Source organism: Sinocyclocheilus anshuiensis, unplaced genomic scaffold (genome assembly GCF_001515605.1).
Source record: "Sinocyclocheilus anshuiensis isolate Anshui unplaced genomic scaffold, SAMN03320099.WGS_v1.1 scaffold2047, whole genome shotgun sequence".
Taxonomy (NCBI): Eukaryota; Metazoa; Chordata; class Actinopteri; order Cypriniformes; family Cyprinidae; genus Sinocyclocheilus; species Sinocyclocheilus anshuiensis.
Window position 1 is genome coordinate 174,424 of NW_015554063.1, and position 19,201 is coordinate 193,624.

At 36.1% G+C, this 19,201-nt stretch overlaps 3 protein-coding genes and 1 pseudogene across 8 annotated transcripts in view; 2 read left to right on the plus strand and 2 right to left on the minus strand.

Annotated features, from left to right (window-relative positions):
• The first annotated feature begins 2,157 nt into the window (after positions 1-2,157).
• On the plus strand, positions 2,158-4,246 carry LOC107668597 (methylated-DNA--protein-cysteine methyltransferase). Of its 2 annotated transcripts, none has more exons than XM_016460535.1 (5): positions 2,158-2,247; positions 2,474-2,610; positions 3,280-3,416; positions 3,519-3,658; positions 3,748-4,246. In XM_016460535.1, the coding sequence occupies exons 1-5, from the start codon at positions 2,185-2,187 to the stop codon at positions 3,901-3,903; spliced, it is 633 nt and encodes a 210-aa protein (XP_016316021.1). In that variant the 5' UTR covers positions 2,158-2,184; the 3' UTR covers positions 3,904-4,246. The 2 variants fall into 2 exon arrangements, with proteins under 2 accessions (XP_016316021.1, XP_016316022.1); XM_016460536.1 differs by having other exon boundaries at positions 2,193-2,247; positions 2,442-2,610.
• A 3,581-nt stretch (positions 4,247-7,827) lies between these two features.
• LOC107668599 (progonadoliberin-3-like) lies at positions 7,828-9,286 on the minus strand (annotated as a pseudogene).
• A 1,775-nt stretch (positions 9,287-11,061) lies between these two features.
• LOC107668612 (protein ecdysoneless homolog) lies at positions 11,062-16,013 on the plus strand. 2 transcript variants are annotated; one of them, XM_016460551.1, is made up of 13 exons: positions 11,062-11,185; positions 11,313-11,543; positions 11,630-11,835; positions 12,172-12,350; positions 12,456-12,648; positions 12,914-13,042; positions 13,249-13,374; positions 13,534-13,619; positions 14,144-14,250; positions 14,436-14,646; positions 14,730-14,797; positions 15,492-15,700; positions 15,794-16,013. In XM_016460551.1, the coding sequence occupies exons 2-13, from the start codon at positions 11,333-11,335 to the stop codon at positions 16,001-16,003; spliced, it is 1,935 nt and encodes a 644-aa protein (XP_016316037.1). In that variant the 5' UTR covers positions 11,062-11,185; positions 11,313-11,332; the 3' UTR covers positions 16,004-16,013. The 2 variants fall into 2 exon arrangements, with proteins under 2 accessions (XP_016316037.1, XP_016316038.1); XM_016460552.1 differs by having other exon boundaries at positions 11,633-11,835.
• A 1,413-nt stretch (positions 16,014-17,426) lies between these two features.
• The window catches only part of LOC107668613 (uncharacterized), a 5,972-nt gene continuing 4,197 nt past the window's right edge, over positions 17,427-19,201 (minus strand). For all 4 annotated transcript variants that reach the window (XM_016460557.1, XM_016460556.1, XM_016460555.1 and 1 more), the window contains one exon: positions 17,427-18,194. In XM_016460557.1, the coding sequence (XP_016316043.1) occupies positions 17,806-18,194 (389 nt within the window). In that variant the 3' untranslated portion in view covers positions 17,427-17,805. The remainder of the gene's footprint in view (positions 18,195-19,201) is intronic.

Genomic DNA, 19,201 nt, shown 5'->3' on the forward strand with positions numbered 1-19,201 from the left:
AGATATATAGAGAGATATAGATATAGATATAGATATATATATAGATATTCGTGGTTCATTTAAACCTTCCTTGTCTCCTTTTCTTTCATGCATGTCTGTAGTGAAGCAAAAAAGTGCATTTGCTCCAGTTCTGAAGCTGCAGTCCTCAACAGAACAAGCTTCAGGTGTCCCCGTCTGCACGGTAATGGCACATGACATGCATGTATTTACACACAAGCTGCTCGCCTGCTCTTTTCGTCTACCCTATAATACCTTAAATTGTGACAGTACATAATGTACTGAGTGTGCAAATTTGACAGACTCATGTCTATTCTGTTTGTTTTTTACAGCCTTGCATGGACTAGTGACACCAGTCACACTCTCACATGGACAAATGAAAAACTCCATTTAGAAGTTGTGATCTTTGTAGTCAGGGAACAACAGCATCTGTTTTGCATTTTGAAGGTTCTCCCAGTGCAGGCAATACAAAAACAATAAAAATGTTAAATCATATTGGTTGGTGATAAAGCAACTTTTTTGTTATATGTCATAGACAATATGCACCTCTCTATTATTAGTGTATTTGTGGTCTGTGCCCAAGCCATTAAATATAAATATTACCTATGTATGTTAACTTTGTGTGTCTTCTTGCTGAGTTCTGATTGGCTACTTAATCCCTCAGAGCACTAGAAATGTTTACATTTACACTATCATTCAAAAGATTGGGGTCAGTAAGATTTTCTCTTATGCTCAACGAGGTTGTCTATTTGGTTAAAATATTGTGAAATATTATTACTATTTAAAGTAGCTGTTTTCCATTTTAATGTTTTCAAATGTAATTTATTCCTGTGATGGCAAAGCTGAACCTTCCACAGCCATTATTCCAGTCTTTAGTGACATTATACTAAAGATTATACTAAGCTTTTCCTGGAACATTTGTCTACTAAAACACTATTATTTAAAGAAAAGGAAAAATGGTCTAAACATTGGACATGGATTGTTACTAGACTAACTGGTGACAATGACGATTATTTTCTAACAAGGATTTATTTCAGCCCAGGTTTCACATGGACTATGTCTCTACAAGTCTATTCTTCATGTCTCATTAAATTCTCATATAGGTTGAGAATTGCTCTTATGGCAGGGGAGGCAGCTCTGTTTGTGTTCTAGAAGATACTTCACTGAATTCTCAAATTAGCTCTCTTTCAAACGATCAAGTTTTACTATAAGGAGGTGGCATCAAAAATAAAACCAAATGCTGAACATGGAGTTTGTCTCTTAGAAATCTGAGCGCATGAGTGAGTCCTCCCTGTGTGTGAGAGAGGAGGCTGCACATTCACCTGAACACTGAAAATCCTGTTGTAGATGTTAAAACCCCTTCACAATGTGTGATTTGTTTTTTGTTCACATCTGTCTTTATGAAATGGAGTGCAAAATGAGGAGTTATTCTCTTTAATAAGAAGAACTAATGTATGAATCAAGTATATTATAATTTTTCTGTTATCAAGAAACATTGGACATGGATTGTTACTAGACTAACTGGTGACAATGACAATGATAATTTTCTAACAAGGATTTATTTCAGCCCAGGTTTCACATGGACTATGTCTCTACAAGTCTATTCTTCATGTCTCATTAAATTCTCATATAGGTTGAGAATTGCTCTTATGGCAGGGGAGGCAGCTCTGTTTGTGTTCTAGAAGATACTTCACTGAATTCTCAAATTAGCTCTCTTTCAAACGATCAAGTTTTACTATAAGGAGGTGGCATCAAAAATAAAACCAAATGCTGAACATGGAGTTTGTCTCTTAGAAATCTGAGCGCATGAGTGAGTCCTCCCTGTGTGTGAGAGAGGAGGCTGCACATTCACCTGAACACTGAAAATCCTGTTGTAGATGTTAAAACCCCTTCACAATGTGTGATTTGTCTTTTGTTCACATCTGTCTTTATGAAATGGAGTGCAAAATGAGGAGTTATTCTCTTTAATAAGAAGAACTAATGTATGAATCAAGTATATTATAATTTTTCTGTTATCAAGATTTGCTCGACCTGAATCAATCGACATTAAATATGTTATTATAAAACGCTGCTGGCAGTGAGGCAGATTGAGAGCAAAATTGTCCATTCACAGAGCTGAGCGCAAATATGCTGCGCTCTGATTGGTCGGTTGTCCTTACATCGTTTACCAAGCAGGAAGTGAAATTAATGTTCAGTCATGTTCCGAAGACATTAAAAACGTCCCTGGCGTCCATTGCTCGTTGTAATCATGTATGTTGTATCTATGTTATTTTTCTGTTTGCTAATACGCTCACAAGTGTAATAAAAAAAGAATGTCATCTTGTAATTACTGTAGGTGATTTTACTTCGGCGTGAAAAAGTAACTTGATGTTTTGAGTGTGCAAAACTGCGTGCGAGTTTTTGTCTCACGTGACTTCAGTATATATATTGCATGTGTTTAACAGCGTTTTGACAGCAGATTGCTTGCTGTGTGCAGTTTGTGATGTCTGACAGCGGTTCTTGTGTGCTGCGGGATGTGACTCTCTGCTCGCCAGTAGGAGAAATCCTGCTGAGCGGCTGTGAGAAGGGAGTTCATACCATTAATATCAAACTGGGAACAGACAGAGAGGAAAGGTAACTCTCGCAAACATGACACAAACTGTCAGACATTAGCCAGTCATAACATGTAAACCACACGGTCGCCGTGATTGTGCAAAGTAAGACATGTTCCTGGATCAACATTATTGTCCAAAACATAGACCTAACCCTATCCCTACCCCTAAACCTAACCCTACCCATAATCTCTAAAATCAGAGGGAATTGATAGTTGAATCACAAGGGTGTAGAAGCACCTAACTCTGGTTGTAAGGCTAAAATTGACATTTCCTGTAAACTTATCCCTCAATTCTGATTGGTTGATTGGAATGTTGTTCCAGAATCAACAAGGATGTTGATCCAGGAACATGTTGCACTTGGTGAAATCGCGTTCACGAAACCACACGTAGTGCTTATTGGGGGAACTAAGCTATTTTAAATTCTGAATCAATTGAATCATTTGTTTCACAAAATGATTCACTGTTTCGAAGCGCTCGAAACATCACATGCTTCACAAAACGTTTATTGATGGAGTCGTGTGGATTATTATGGTGTTACTATCAGCTGTTTGAACTCTCATTCTGACGGCACCCATTCACTGCAGAGGATCCACGGTGAGCAAGTGATGTAATGCTAAATTTCTCTAGATCTGCTCCGATATACATTGCATTTTCAACAAAATTTCCTTTAATGTGTATCCTGTTGTAGTGTACAACCTGTTGGCCAGTCAGAAATGAGCCCTGAGTTGCAGCGCTGTGTTGACTGGATTCAGTGCTACTTCATGAAACCCGAGTCCATCAGCGCTCTTCCTTTGCCTGCCTTACACCATCCGCTAATGCAGAGTGGTTAGTCACATACACACACTACTCCACTATATCTGTAGTTCATTTCAAGTAAAAACAAGGCTTTTAACTGCCACTGTTTTCCTCCCTCTTTCTCTTTCTCAGACTCTTTTAAAGCACATGTGCTGTGGACTCTGTTTAAGGAAGTGGGACTTGGTAAAACGGTCTCCTACAAGCAGCTTGCTGAAATGATCGGCAATCCAAAAGCTGTGCGAGCAGTGGGTTCAGCCATGAAGAATAACCCGGTGAGATTGTTGCAATGATCATGACAGATTGATTTATCTTGAGGTATTTTTTCTCATTTGATGCAGCCTTTTGTTTGTTGTTCTCTTAGGTTCCCCTGATAGTGCCGTGCCACCGGGTGCTGCGTAGTTCAGGGGACAGTGGCTCATATATGGGAGGAAAGGGAGATGATATTAAAGTTTGGTTGCTCACTCATGAGAAAAAAACATTGGAGCTCAATGCATCAAAGAGTGAAAAATCCATCTGATGGATCCCAAAACCACTTCACGCTGCTTCTCAGTTTGTTCACAAACATTTTGTTAATTACGTTTTTTGATTTCTGATTGATTGGACAAATTATATTCCACTTTAGCAAACAGACCCTTTGTTGTTATCCATATATCTTCTATAGTTAAAGGAATATATTGGAATTGTGTTTTTGAGAACAGGTGGTTTGATTAGTTCTGGTTGTCAGTGTTACATTGACATTGTTAAAATGTGATTCGAAAAATAATTTTGTATTTATGCTGTTTAATCCAAAGGATTATGGCAGAAATTGTGATTTTTTTTTTATATATTTTTTTTTAGCTGACATGCATAAGTGATATTTTTTGCAGCAAATAATTTTGTATTCCGTATCTCATTTAGAATTATATAAGGAATATTTTAAGCTAATTAACAGCTCTGTAAAGCAAATAAAATATTTGTTAATACTGGATCAATAGTCAATAGAATAATAAAAAAAAAAAATTATATTTTTGAAGGAAGTCTGTTATGCTCACCAATGAAAAAATGTATCATGGTTTCCACAGAAATATTAAACAGTAAAAAATTTCAACATTAATCTCCAATAATAACTGATCATATTTGAGCACTAAATCATTATATTATAATGATTTAAGAAGGATTATGTTACATAGGAGTACAAATAAAAGATCATAAAAAAGGACCCACTTTATATTGAGTGTCTTTATCTACTATGTACTTTTAAATTAATGATTTGATACAATGCATGTATTAGTTACATTAATGTTTTTACATTGTACTTATATTGAAAAATACCCTCGTCTAATTACATCTAGCCCTCCCTTAAACCTAACCAAACCACTAATCCTGTCCCTAAACATATTCCAAGCTTTTGACCAGTAGTGTGTATTTTGTCACACTAATAAATGCGTCATCACAGACATTTGTATTGTTTAATCATTAGCAATTATGTGTTACTCCATAATGTGTCTAACATAATGCAAATTTAGTTATACTCTTGAGCACAAATATCAAAAGTTTCTGATTAAATAGTCTGAGAATCAGCATTTAGCTGCCATACACACACTTCCACTTGTAATATCTAGCTCCTCTGGATGTCAGACAGACAGTCATGATCTCTTTTAATGGGAAGATGAAGGAGGGGCGTCCCTGGGGAGATCTCCACAGTCAGTGGTGGGATACTGCCTTATATTGTGTTTGATCACATGTGACATGCGCTGCTTCCACTGCCTCAGGCTGTGCTGATCTCTCACTAAGCCTTCACATACGGCTTCATGCCACCTTACAAAAGAGCAATTTGTGGCTGACAGAATAAAACAGTTGGATCATGCTCAGTGAACGCAAACCCTCCCTGCAATTTCAAATCATTTAATGGAGTGTGGGAGCTGCTATCATAACTGTACAGGTTTGTATCCATTTCCTGTGACACTTAACACAAAAAGGTTAGACTATAGAATATAAAACTCTTTCATTTTCCTTTTCAGTAGATGATAAAAAAAAAAAAAAAAAACATTGGCTGTTTTCTGTTAAATAATATTTGTAATTTACCAAATGAGACATGTTGGTTTGTAGTTATTGAAAATATCTTTGTTTAAGAGTAAATTACTTAATTTTTGTTTTTGCCTTAAAAAAATCACATGTTTAATTCCCTCAGATGCTTTAAAACCACTTATTATATTTGCCCTTTTTAGCCAAGTTTTTTAATGTCTATATACATGTCTGTATATATTGTTTTATTTTTAGTTATTTTAGTAGATCAAGTTAAACTAAATAAAAATAAATAATGTTGCTTTTGATATTAGCTGAAATAAAATAAGTCTGTTTTTATTATTTTATTTCATTAAATTTTTTTCTATTCCAAATAACACCTTTTTTTTTTTTTTTGCATATATTTAGTTAATAACCATATCCAAAGCAATTACGAATGAGGAATACAAGCGTTTCATATTAATCAAAAAATATAGCAATCCACAGTTTCAAACATCTTCTATAATAGTACAAGTGGGAAGGACATTTTATAGTGTTAATTATGTTATTATTTCCTACAATATCTGTGGTAGAGGTTGAATGGTTGAGCACACATTGCACGCTATATTAATCTCTATAATGTTTTGAAAAATGTAATAGTATTATTAGTAGGTCAGGTGTATCAAGGATCAAGTCTGATAAAGTTTAAATTATAAAAACCGAAAATGTCTTTGTGTCTGTCTTTGTGCTTTTATTGTACGGTTTGCTGCAGAAGCTTTTCTTTGGTGTAATAGCATTCAGAACAAACTGCTTGAAACTTGTAGAAACTTCACAGGAAGCAATGTTGGGTGATGTTCTTTTGAGATGTCAGCAGAGGTGGAAGGCTAATCCGCTGAGGATAAGACAACATATACTAACAAATCCGTGTAAGGTATAAGATTTAACATTTAGATTATTATACACTTGAACAAGGGACATGATCTAGGGGGAGTATCCGTGTAATTAGTCTACTGTATATCATATGTCAGAGTAAGACGTGATCAAACTGTAGCTTTTAATGGTTCAGAATGATAATAAACTATGATTTAGAAGTAAAGATTCTCTTTTGATTGACAGAATGAAGGTGATTTACAATATTATCCCTGTGCTGCATTAGCCCCATGCTGCTGTTATAATCTTCAAAGCATGTAATGTGTCAGAACAAATCATGGGTTATGGTTATACTTAAAGAAATTGTTCTGATTTTCTGAGCAGGTTTTGCTAAACACTAACCCTCACCTTTGAGGCCTGATTTTTAGAGTCTTTCCAAGAAGATTTTCAGTTTGTATCTGTCACAGGTGAACGTATCATGCAGATGCTGCATTCAGCTTCATGTTCAGAGGTGATAATGTCTAAGCACTTAAATATGAGTAATGTGTCACACCATCCAAGATCTCACCTCACAGATTCACCTTTGACACTCGCATATCACTGATATTATCACAGCTCTCTGAATTCCCTTCAGTTTGTGAACCATGTGGAACTACTGAGCAAAGTCATCAGTATCAGAGGTGTAAAGCTGTCTCAATCAAAATCCTAATATAGAAGACCTGTTGGAGAAGGTACACTTTCAGTTGCTAATAGCTCAGTTATTTGACCATCTGCTCAGTCCTAATAAAGTATATTGACATACTTTTATTGAACCTTACATGTATTCGGTTTACTGACCCCTATGGAAAAAAAACAGCATGTTGGATAGGTATGTTTTGAAGCATGGCAGCTGGTTTGAGGTGGTTTAAGCTGGTCCTTAGTTGGTTATGAGCTGGTTTAAGCTGGTAAGCTAGTTATGAGCTGGTCCTGAGCAGGATCTAGTTGCTTAGGACCAGCTTATGTCCAGCTAAAACCAGCTCATGACCAACTAAGGACCAGCTTAAGCCAGCTCAAACCAGCTACTATGCTTCAAAACATACCTAACCAGCATATGCTGTTTTTTTTTTTTTTCAACCGGAACAGTTAAACTGGATGTCAGTTAACATAATTAGGCCTACTGACATACTAAAATAATTGTCTAGTTTTCGACGTTACACTTTAATTCAATTTTCATAGTTTGTGATCTCTTATTCAAACCACAAATATTACGAAAACAGTTTTAATCATATTATTCAGTGCTTTGAAATCTTATAGGCAAACAAATGTGATAAGCTAACAGATCATCTTTGTAAATGCTTATGATATATTTATTAGCCACAACACATTTAATTGGCTTCAGTCATGAATATTAAAACAATTTACAGCCTAATCTCCAGAGTGAATAAACTATAAAAATGTTGTCGCAACTTTTTCGTGGTCACTTTGTAGCCATATCCAGATACAATAGCGCCACCATGTCGAAGAAAAGATGGGATGTGTATGTTTTGTCTACATTCTGGGAAAAAGGCCTTTGGTTATTTGATCAATTAGTGCAACTTTTGCTTCAGCTCTGAGCACATTTAATATTCATTTTGAACAAATTAGACATACTAGGTATTTACAGTATATATGTGCCTCCAATGCAGTATATTTATTAAAACCTTATGAGGAGGATATTCCAGTAGGACTCAATAAAACATGCTGTTCACATGTAATAAAACGTAAATTTATTCTCATTGGCTCCAAGGGTTTATCTTCATCCTTTATGCTTTTAAACTCTTCCTCGTCTGTTGGGAAATCTGTTCTTTCAGAGGCAAACCTTCAGCATCCACTTCATTCACCTGTAATTATAATAGAAGGACATAACTGATCAGTTTCACACTGGGAAATGAAGCTGCGGATGTTTTCCAGTATAAGAAAGAGAAACAGTCATGCTCTTACTATGTGTATCGGTGAAAGCCGCTCCATTGGAGAGTCTGCAGGAATGGACAGTACTGCATCACCAGCATCCATCATCTGATGGAGACAGATTTTTACTCGATGTTAGCACTCACACATCTCAGTACTTTGAATATTTTCAGTTTTTCATGCTACCCCATGTTACAACACTCCCCGGTTACTAAAAAGGACCAAAGTGGACATGCAATGGGATGGACAAACACTTAAAAAATCTAACAGACAAATGAGAACAAGAGGATAAGCTCACCCTAAATGTTGCCTCCACTTCACCAACGCTTCTCTTTCCGCCAGGAAGCCAACCGTATGACCAATGTTGGCAAAGACTAACCTCCAACACACACACTAGCGTTAACAACTGGACCAGCAACCTCCCGTTCCACTCCATGCTAAAACTAAAACAAAGACATTTGATATAGGCAACATTGTACTGTCATATAGATGTTAATTTATAGGATCTTTTGGTGGGTTGTTTAGTTAGTTAGTTACATTATCTCCCAGTTCAGATTCTTACAATAGGAAAAAATGCAATGTTCAATTATTTGGTTCTATAAATCCATTAAAACAAAATTATTAACATCACACATATTAATTTGTTACCTGTCTAAGGAATAACAACTAAATGGACAGTCAAAGTACAACGTGATTACATTCATCCCTATTTTTCAACAATTTATGCAACAGAAACCATACAAAGAAATTCTATAATTTCTCTAAACAATGTAAATGTTCATGAAAAGGAATTCAAGTTTATTTTACTTTTAAGAGGTTAAAGCAGTGGATTAAATCATATGACTGAATATAACAAAGGTTGTTGTAAAAATGATGGTAAGTTAAGATTTCAAATATAGATTTATGATACAAATATAGATTTCGAGTCGCTTGAATGTTTTCTAAACTGGATGATAATAATGTAAAGTCTTGAATGTAAAGTCTAAACTGGTACATTTATCCCAATCTGATATTCTTAAAACAATATGGAATTTTGAGAGTAAAAAATCTCTTACCTGCTGTCTTTGCTCAAGATGAAGTGTGTTGTTCTTGGTCTCTTTTATACAGTCCTTCTAAAATGAGTTGTAATGCTCTTTCGTCATCGGGAGACTTGCAAACACAGGTGCAGGTTTCTCTCTAATGCACGCTCTAATGCACACCTGGGGCTGGATTTCTAAGACTGAAAAATAACTGTCAGGGGAACCAGCTAATGGACCTGTTTAAACCCTGAGATGAATTAAATAATGTGTTTAAATTGTTTAAACAGCCACATCAACACACAGGGGAACAGATGAATTATATAAAGGCCAAAAGACGTAATGGATGTGTCAAACAAAGACTGAGTCATCTGACTGTCAATCAAGTATTTGCTGGGGTATGTTTTTAAATAGACCTAAATAAAATAATGTTCCATAACTAACTAAATAACTGTTACATTTGGTAATTGTTTACTCACAAACCTTTTCTCTGTGTGTCCAACTTTGATATAATATTTCCATATTTATCTGAAAGTATACGGACTAAACAACCAACCAACCAAACAAGCAGGCCAGTCTCTTCTAATGTAGGCTAATCTGTATTTTTCATCATTATTCTATAAGGAATGAATTGTATTTGTATAAAGAAAAATGTTTTTTTTTTTTTTTTCATAACATAGTTGGGAATCATCTTTATATAAAGTTTGGTATAAAAAATTAAAATTCCCACAAAAATCCCACTGTTTTTGCCTTTTCATGTCTATTCATGCCTTTTTTTTTTTTTTTTTTAAACAGAACTTTTTAATATCCCGATGTCCTCTACAGAGGACATGGCATAACATATGAATAAAATATCATTTTTAAAATTTTGTACTTCTAATTTTTTCTTATGCTCTAAACAATGCAATGACATGACAAAATACTAAATTCACAAAACTGTTTTTACTGGTAGTCAGGAGGATATGATGCCTGCAGCTTCAGTGTAAATATTGCGTCAAAATCAAATTAACTTGAGCGCGATTTAAACCCAGATGATTGTAACCACTCTAAGTTCGTCTGCCTTGGGAAAGCTAGCGTGTCTCCGACATAGTGATAACACTCGTTGCCTTCTCTAGTGCAGCTCAACCAGGTCTCGTCCCATTCGTCGATATTTGTGATATCACAAATCCCGGAAAATATGCGTTGTAGTCCTAACGAGTCGCTCGTTGTAGTTTTTGAAAAGTGATTTCTGTTAAATAAAATATCTCCTTTTGAAGTGGACTTGGAGCTTTGTAACTTTGCAGATCTTTTTTTATGCTCAAACAGCAACATTACAGATTAACTAAAGTTGAAAAAGTGAAAAAGCATAATAGGACCCCTTTAATTTAAAGTATTAGATTTTATTAGAATATAAGATTTTAAAGTAACTGTTTTTAAATGGAACGTATTTTAAAATGTATATTTATTCCTGTGATGGCAAAGTGGAATTTCAGCAGTCATTACTTCAGTTTTCAGTGTGACACAGTCTTTCAGAAATTATTCTAATATGCTGATTTGGTGCTCAAGAAACATTTTGAAAACAGTTGTGCTGCTTAATATTTTTTTTGTGGAAAATGTGATACATTTTTTCAGAATTCTTTGATGAATAGAAAGTTCAAAAGAACAGCATTTATATGAAATAGAAATATTTTGTAACATTACAAATGTATTTTCTATCACTTTGAATCAATTTAATACATCCTTGATTAATAAAAGTATTAATTTATTATTATATTTGAATAGCTCTTCAGCAGTTATTATATATATATATATTCACTCATATTTTGTGAGAAACTCAAATGATCAAATAGCTCAAAGTGACCTTTATTTTGAACCGAGGACCTGTATGCTAAACTACGACACTTCCGGGGCGTGTACGGAAAAATCCTGAGAGCTCAAGCTCCAAAACATGTCAAGCTGTCCACATGATCGCCATTATTACGCGTTTATTGATCAAGCTATCCCATAACTATTAAAATATCACAGGTAATATCCAGACTCTTATCTGTATAAACAAATATTTCACATGCTGCGTAATTTCTGTGATGTATAGCGTTCGATAAGCACGTTTCAGGAATCTCTAGTGACACTGACCTATGCTGCTCCCTTCCAGCTTTCAGGGTATAATAAGACATGAATATGGATTTTTTAAAAAGACCTTCTATCCCTGAAGACGCAGTCCAGTATCAGCTTTTTCTGGTTCATCCTGACCCATCAGACGCAGAAGCTCATGAGAGATTCCTCCAGCAGATCCTGCAAAACATCCTCGCTGAGATCGCCCCTCTTCTGGTGCAGTACATCTGGCAACATCAAGCCTTCAATCTAAGATACCACCCTGAGAAAGGTATGCATATGTATATCCATTTTGCAGTTCTAGAGAGTGTACATGTGACTAAGTTACCAAAAACGAGCTTCTTTTACACTCCATAGGAGATGTGCCTGCGCACCTGGGCGGTGTTACTCAGTTCGGTGATAATGTGGAGGACGAATGGTTCATCGTTTACCTGCTCAAACACATCACACGAACTTTTAGTGATGTAGCTGCTGTTGTCTACGATAATGATGGACAGTTTCTTCTGATTGAAGCAGCTGAACACCTGCCAAAGTGGCTGGACCCCGACAGCAGTGAAAACAGGGTTAGTATTGGACATTTAAATTGGTAAAACCATGATATTATAATGTTTTATTGACTCTAGCAATACCGTGGTACTCCTTCAGGCACAAGTATGGTAATCTTTTTTGAAATAGCATCTGTCTGAATTGTCGTATATCTTTCGCTGTGATGTGTAAGCATTGAATTTAATACCAGCACTGATATCACCACAGTTTTTGGATGGTTATCATTTTCAGGAAAAAAAAACAACCTTTTTTTGTTTTTAAAAGTAAGGTTGTTCTTGTTATCATCCTGAGGTGCATATATACGCTGTTCCCATTGGCTGTTCACTTTTTCTCTCTGTTGTTGGCTTTCTGAGGTGTTTCTGTTCTGGGGAGAACTGCATATATTACCCAACCGCACACATTCTGGAGAGGTTGGCTGGCCCAGAAACTCAGTGCCTGCTGTGGGTCAGGCTCTAGAGGTGCTGCATTCACACACTGAGAGCTGTTTAGCCAAACAGCCCATATGCTCAGCTCTAGCCAGGAGGCTGGATGGGTGAGAGTGATGATATTGTTTAAAATAAGTATTTATATCGTTTCTGTTTTAGGTCTGTATGTTTATTTTAGGTTGTACTCTATAATCATTTGTATATGTGTGCAGGTATCCAGATAAAATCCAGCAGAATTTCCACCGTGTTCACTGTTATGTGCCTGCGGGCATTGCTGTGGTGTTGTCTAGGAGGCCTGACCTTATATCCCCTGCCGTGTCTGCTTTCTATCTGCGTGACCCTGTTGACCTCCAGGCCTGTCGAACTTTCCGCACGTTTCCTCCTGACACTAGAGTTATGACATCAGTAAGAAGCAGACTGTTTAGTTCCAAATAAATACTGTTTTTAAGAGACATTAATGAATCCTGAAAAAAAAAAAACATCTTGATTTCCACAAAAATACTAAGCAGCAAAACTGTTTTCAGCATGAATAATTATAAGAAATGCTCCCTGAACACCAATTTAGCATATTAGAAGAGTGGAGTAATACATTATTACTGCTATATTAAAATATAGCAGTAATAGCTAAAAGATGTAGCTATGAAACTGTTCCCTTCCCCCTTTCCTGTAGGCAAAGTTTACTCGCTGCTTGTATGCACAGCTGCAACAACAGAGTTTTGTTCCAGATCGGAGGAGTGGCTTCACGCTTCCCGGCCGCTCTCATCCCCAGTACAGAGCTCATGAGCTGGGAATGAAACTGGTGAGTTTGTTATGTGTTATCTTGTTCTCCAGTCATGTATGGAGAAAGCTGACAATTAACACGCAGGTTATAATCTTACAGAGATGAACAACTGTTTCTCCAAGTATTTTACAAGTGGATTTTTAAAATATGCTCAGAAATGTGATTTTTCACATAAATAATTTTGTAACTATAGCGCAGTGTTCTTTTTTCTGTTCATGTCTAAGGCCCATGGCTTTGAAATCCTGTGCTCCAAGAGTGGACAGTCCTCATCAGAGAAAGAGGCTTCAGTCAGCAGTAACCCACTATGGAGAGGCTTTTTAGATAGTCTCAAAAAGAATGGATATTTTAAGGTAGGAAAGAGTTTCTGTTCAAAATACTCTAATGAAGCAGATGATGCAAAGATTCCTTTGCCTGAGAGAAACGATTTAATAAAACATAAACGTCTCTTTCATTTTGTATGTGTGTGGATGTGTTTTTGCTTATGTGTTTGTGTATTTTTGTAAACCCAGGGTGAACTAGAAGGATCCATTCGATACAAAGATCTAATGACATCAGCAGAGAGTTTCTTCAGACAGTCTGTAACCAGCACTCACCGGTGAGAGTGACTTTTTTTTATTATTTGTTGTTCATTGTCACAGTTCAAAATCAAGTTTATTTGACTTTATCTGTGTGTAAATGTACTGGTATGTACGTGTAGTTCTAAGGTTTGGGGTCACTAATAAATTAATACTTTTTTATTCCGCAGGGATGTAGTAAATTGATCAAAAGTGACAGCAAAGGTGTTTTATGTTACAAAGGATTTTTGTTTCAAATAAATGCTGTTCTTTCGAATTTTCTATTCATTAAAAAATCCTGAAAAAAAATGTATCACAGTTTCCATAAAATATTAAAGAGCACAGCTGTTTTTACATTGATAATAATTAGAAATGTTTCTTTAGTACCAAATCAGCATATTAGAATGATTTCTGAAGGACCATGTGACAACATTTGTTGAGTTTTAATTATATTTCAAAATATTGCTGTCTACTGTTTTTTTTATATATAAAAGAAATGCAACCTTGTTGAGCATAAATGACTTTTCAACAGTAGTGTGTAAGTCTCATGTTACTCTTTCTCAAGCCCTGACATTCAGAATCCTGGCCAAGAGGTGATGAATGTCTTGGAGGATGCCTCCTACAGTTTGGAAGAGCTAAAAAATCAAGAGGCACATCTACCACCAGAGGACAGTATGTATTCTATCTGATATTGTTTTCTCTGTGCACTGCACATATTGGCATCAAATATTGAGTGTAATCTAGTATAATTGATTCACTACTTTTGTTGAAAGTGAATCTAGACTGTGAATCAAGCACAAAAATGGTTTCTGTCTTCTCGGAATCAATAGTGTTGTCCTCTCAATCGCCCCCTGTAGGTGATGCATGGTTAGACATCTCACCTCAGGAGCTGGAGAGGCTGCTTGAGGAGAGAGGAGGTAGAGGGGTGAGCGATGGCACTCGCAAGACGCCACAACCTGATGAGGAGCTGCAGGAGGAAGAGGCTGGCTACAGTCTCATAGCTGTAACGAAAGGCATGAAGAACTTCATCAATGCCGTGTCCTCTCATGAAGGAGCTGAAATACCCAGGTAATGATATTCCATCTGAATTGTCAATACTTCAGTTATTATTCACCATGATCATTTATGTCTTTTCCTGAATTGTGTTTCAGATCTTGTCTGGCTGAGCCCTTTAGTTATGATCCAGATGCAGTAACCAGTGCACTTGATAGACTGCTAGGTGAGTTTGATTTTCAGAGAAATTAGACCATTTAAATCAATCCCACTTTTGGAAAAAAGGTGTGTGTATATATATATATATTTATTTTAATTTTTTTTGTTAAAGCTGATTTATTTTTCTTTAAACTGAACTCTTTGTAATTTTATTTAGAAATCAAATGTATGCCTATTTTTATGCCCAATTTAATTGTCTGCACTGGTGGACGAGCAGTATTTATTTATTTTTTTATTGCTGTTGCTGATGATATTTTACAGAGCATGATGGCTGATGTAAAGTCAATGTATATGATATCACATTGTTTAATTTTAGAGAAAAAAACACATGCCTAACAATTGCTGAAATGAAATTCATATTTATTTCACATAATATTTACTAAATTAGAAATAATTAAAAAATGAATACATTTAAAAACAACAATTTGACCAAAAAAAAAAAATCTGTAAAATAAACATTTATTCATATGGCAACTTCTTTATTCTGTCTGTAATCCCATTATAATATATTTTTCACATATATTTTGCGTTGTCAATTCTGTCATTTCTGATACATTGGCCAAATAGAAAAACTGATGGTAGTTTGCTTTTTTTTTTTTTTTTTTGCTGATGGTAGTAACTAACAAATGCAAAATATATTGGTTAACTGCTAATCTGCACTACCCGAAAAGCACTAATAATTTGCACTTCCTGTTTTACAGGAAGTAAGGATGATGAGTTAGACTCTGACGACTTTGAGGATGATGATGATGAAGGCAATGATGTCAACGATGATGAAGAAGTGCAGAATGGCGAGTCTCAGGAGCAGGCAGGTGCCGAGGCGCTGGACAATCTGAGGAAATACATGGATGAAATGGACCAGGAACTGCAAAGCACAAATATTGGCAAAAGCTTTGCACAGAATAACAGAGTGAGTCTCCACAGATGTTGTTTATCCTGTGCACATAACCTTGTGAATTTTTTTTTATTTTATTGATTTATTTATTTTTCCATTTCCTTTTAGGCCAGTAATAAAGCAGATGCATCTAAAAGCTCATCATCTGCCTCAAGGTCAGAGCTTGTTGAGGAAGAAATCCAGCCACTTGATGTGGATCTCAACCTGGTTTCAAATTTACTGGAGTCTCTTGCTTCTCAGGCCGGCCTTGCTGGGCCTGCTTCTAACCTACTGCAGAGTCTAGGCATCCACATCCCACCTGACGCAGATCAGTCCTGATACGTCAAACTAAAGTGGGAAAAATCAACTCTCAGAGACTTATCACGCACTCAGTGTTCCTTCACCTAGTGCACATCAACTGTTCCTCTATCAGGTGGCTACATTTATGGGGTTCTGCTCCACACCCAGTACTGAACTGTGAATTGTTACATCCTAAAATTGGCGTTTCCTTCAACACAGAGCACTTCCCTAAAAACTAACTGGGAATTTATTCTCTGATAAGATGTTTATCATGTTGTTCTCCATTAAATATTATTTTATCTTTTTGAATAAAGATAATATTTTCTGAGATGTTTCATAAATTACGATTACGTAATTTGAGATTAATCAAACCGATAAGTATGCACTACAACAGCAAATATCAGTTACAGCTATCTATCATAGAAAAGGAATGGCGATATTTCACAGTGCTTATCTACGCTGACATTACTGATAAACTAAACAAATTGCATGCTCGTGTAACATTAACCAAGTCTTTAGAGAGAAATCAATCATGCCTGATTAGAAGCAAAGCCTCAGAACTTTTTTACCCTCATGATTCTTGCTTGGGCAGACTTTGGCCTACGCTGGTAACAATATAAATGCGTAGTAGGTGTGATCTGTATCTGTGCGTTATGTACTGCTTACATCATAAAGAAAAGGTGCTGGAAATGTTCTAATTCTATTTATACCAAAATATGAGAAGAAAAACAGAAACACTAGTTTAGGTAGGAGAAGACCTCATCAATATGTTTTATTTGCTCCAAACATTAACAATAATACTGTAGTTTGTACTGTATATTAGGAGCTAAATAAATACATGAGTCACAGGTATTCTATTTAAATCATATATTACTACTGTAATAGTCTTAAGTCATTGTATTGCAGTTTATATCCCTTTATAGCTTATAGTTTATATTTCTAGAAACCATGCAGTGAAGGGCTCCTCTGGTCTAAGTTTGTAAGGTTATTGTAAGAGGAATGGCATACTTAGGTGACTCTCACAAAGCTTGTCAAGAACATGCTTAGATCATATTTCACCCTCAAAATATAAAAAAATTAAAATCTATATATTTTGCATTAAAAATGAAGGTCTTTTTATGGCCTTTAAGGTTCATTACTTTTGTATTTTGTAGTTATTTTAATGGCAAGTAAGCGCATTGTCCATTCTTTTTACTGTAATGCATCTGGATGTTTGTCATTTTCATGACTTTTTAAAACTAAAAGCATAAAATAAAAGCACAATTTCAGTACAACCAATAGGCTACAACCATAACTTAATTTTTGCATTGCAGTAATTAGAATGAGGATTTTGCACTATGAAACTGTGGTTTATTTATGAAACTATCATGAAAATTACATTGCAATGCAAACCCTAAAGGTCCTAAAAAAGGCTTAATTTTCTTTATGCAAAAAAAAAAAAATTTTTTTTCTTTCTCAGAACTTCCAGCTGAGACATAAAAATAATAATATAGCCTGTACAAAAAAAGCTGGTCTGAGAGACCTGTATTTTACCTTTAATAATTTAATTCCAGAACTTAAGTATCAGCTCCTTCATGAAAACACCCCATTTGTAGGATGTGTGTCATAGTTGTGTCATAGTTTCAGTGCAAGCGAAGAAAGGAGTCGCACATCAGTGCTAACTGGTAGCATTACCATATTAATTAATTATAATTATCTTAACATGAGGATGTCATGCCTATAAATTTGGTTTTAATACTGTTATCATCAATCATGTATTTGATTGATCAGGTATTTGATTGGTTATTCTACATAAACGGTTCCTCTTCAGAATGATCTACACTCTGATTGGTCCGTATGTCCTATAGCAGCCTGAACAGGGGCAGAACCAGCCCTCTGGTCGCATGCAGCATGGCTGCTGGGAGAGCAGAAAAATACAGTGCTGTTACATCCACAAAGAGAAGCTGCACAGCACCCAGCAGTAACATCCCGAGCATGTATCCCAGAAACAGCAGACTGTGCCAGTTGCCATGCATCAGTGCCTTTGGTCCATCAGGGTGCAAAACACACAGGAACCCTAACAAGAGGGAACGTGTCACTGTCAGAGTGTAGTAAAGGTCAAAGGTTGAGGCATGGCCTCGCTCTGTTTGGGAGACTTTGGCTAGCCAGGCAAGAGAGAGGCTGTGAAGGACAAGGTTAAGGGGAGAGTAGACGTACTCCAGCGGCTCTATCGCATGAAGTCCTTTACATCCTGAAAAGAGAAATCAAATGCGATTAATGACTTTAAAAAATGGCATATTCCTCTTCACAGATATTTTAAGCCATCATGCACTGAAAAAAAAAAACCTGATGTAAAAACAATTTTCACTCAGAAATTGCTAGTAAATTTCACAACAGAGGGCATTTTTTGCAATCTGTTGTTTCCGTTGTATTTTTTTTCATTGATTTTCCCCATAGGGATTTAAAAAAAGTCTTCGGTAAAGCATTATAAGCTATAAACCAAACCAACCAGCTACAAGGTGAATCACAATATATTTGAAGCAAAATAGTATTCAAGTATTCATACAGAATGACAAATGACTTTGACAGCTTTAGTGAGGGAAAGAACTACAATCCCAGGAACCATTGCAGGTGATATAATTGAATTAAAGGGGTCATATGATGCGATTTCAATTTTTCCTTTCTCTTTGGAGTGAAGCTCTTGGTGCATAAAGAAGATCTGTAAAGTTGCAAAGACTAAAGTCTCAAATCCAAAGAGATATTCTTTATAAAAGTTAAGAGTCAACCACGACTGGCTAAAACGGCTCGTTCTTACACGCCCCCACATGTCTACGTCACGATGTGGGAAGATTTGCATAACGCCGCCCAAATGTTCACGCAAAGAAAGAAGGCGTAACTTTTATTCTCGCTGTAGTATTGTTGTTGCCACCGCCGCCATGTTGTGAAGGTGCTGTGTGTTTAGTTGTGAAAGCGAAACTACTTTGTTTGGCCTTCCAAAAGAGGACGATATCGCTTCATCATGCCTGGAGCTGATCCGTGCTGGTCGCTGAGGAAATACATCAACTTCGCGCTGTGGACAACTTTTTAGTGAATTGTTGGCCTTCTGGAAAGTATGTTCATTTACTGTACATGTACTCAATACTTGGTAGGGGCTCCTTTTGCTTTAATTACTGCCTCAATTCGGCATGGCATGGAGGTGATCAGTTTGTGGCACTGCTGAGGTGGTATGGAAGCCCAGGTTTCTTTGACAGTGGCCTT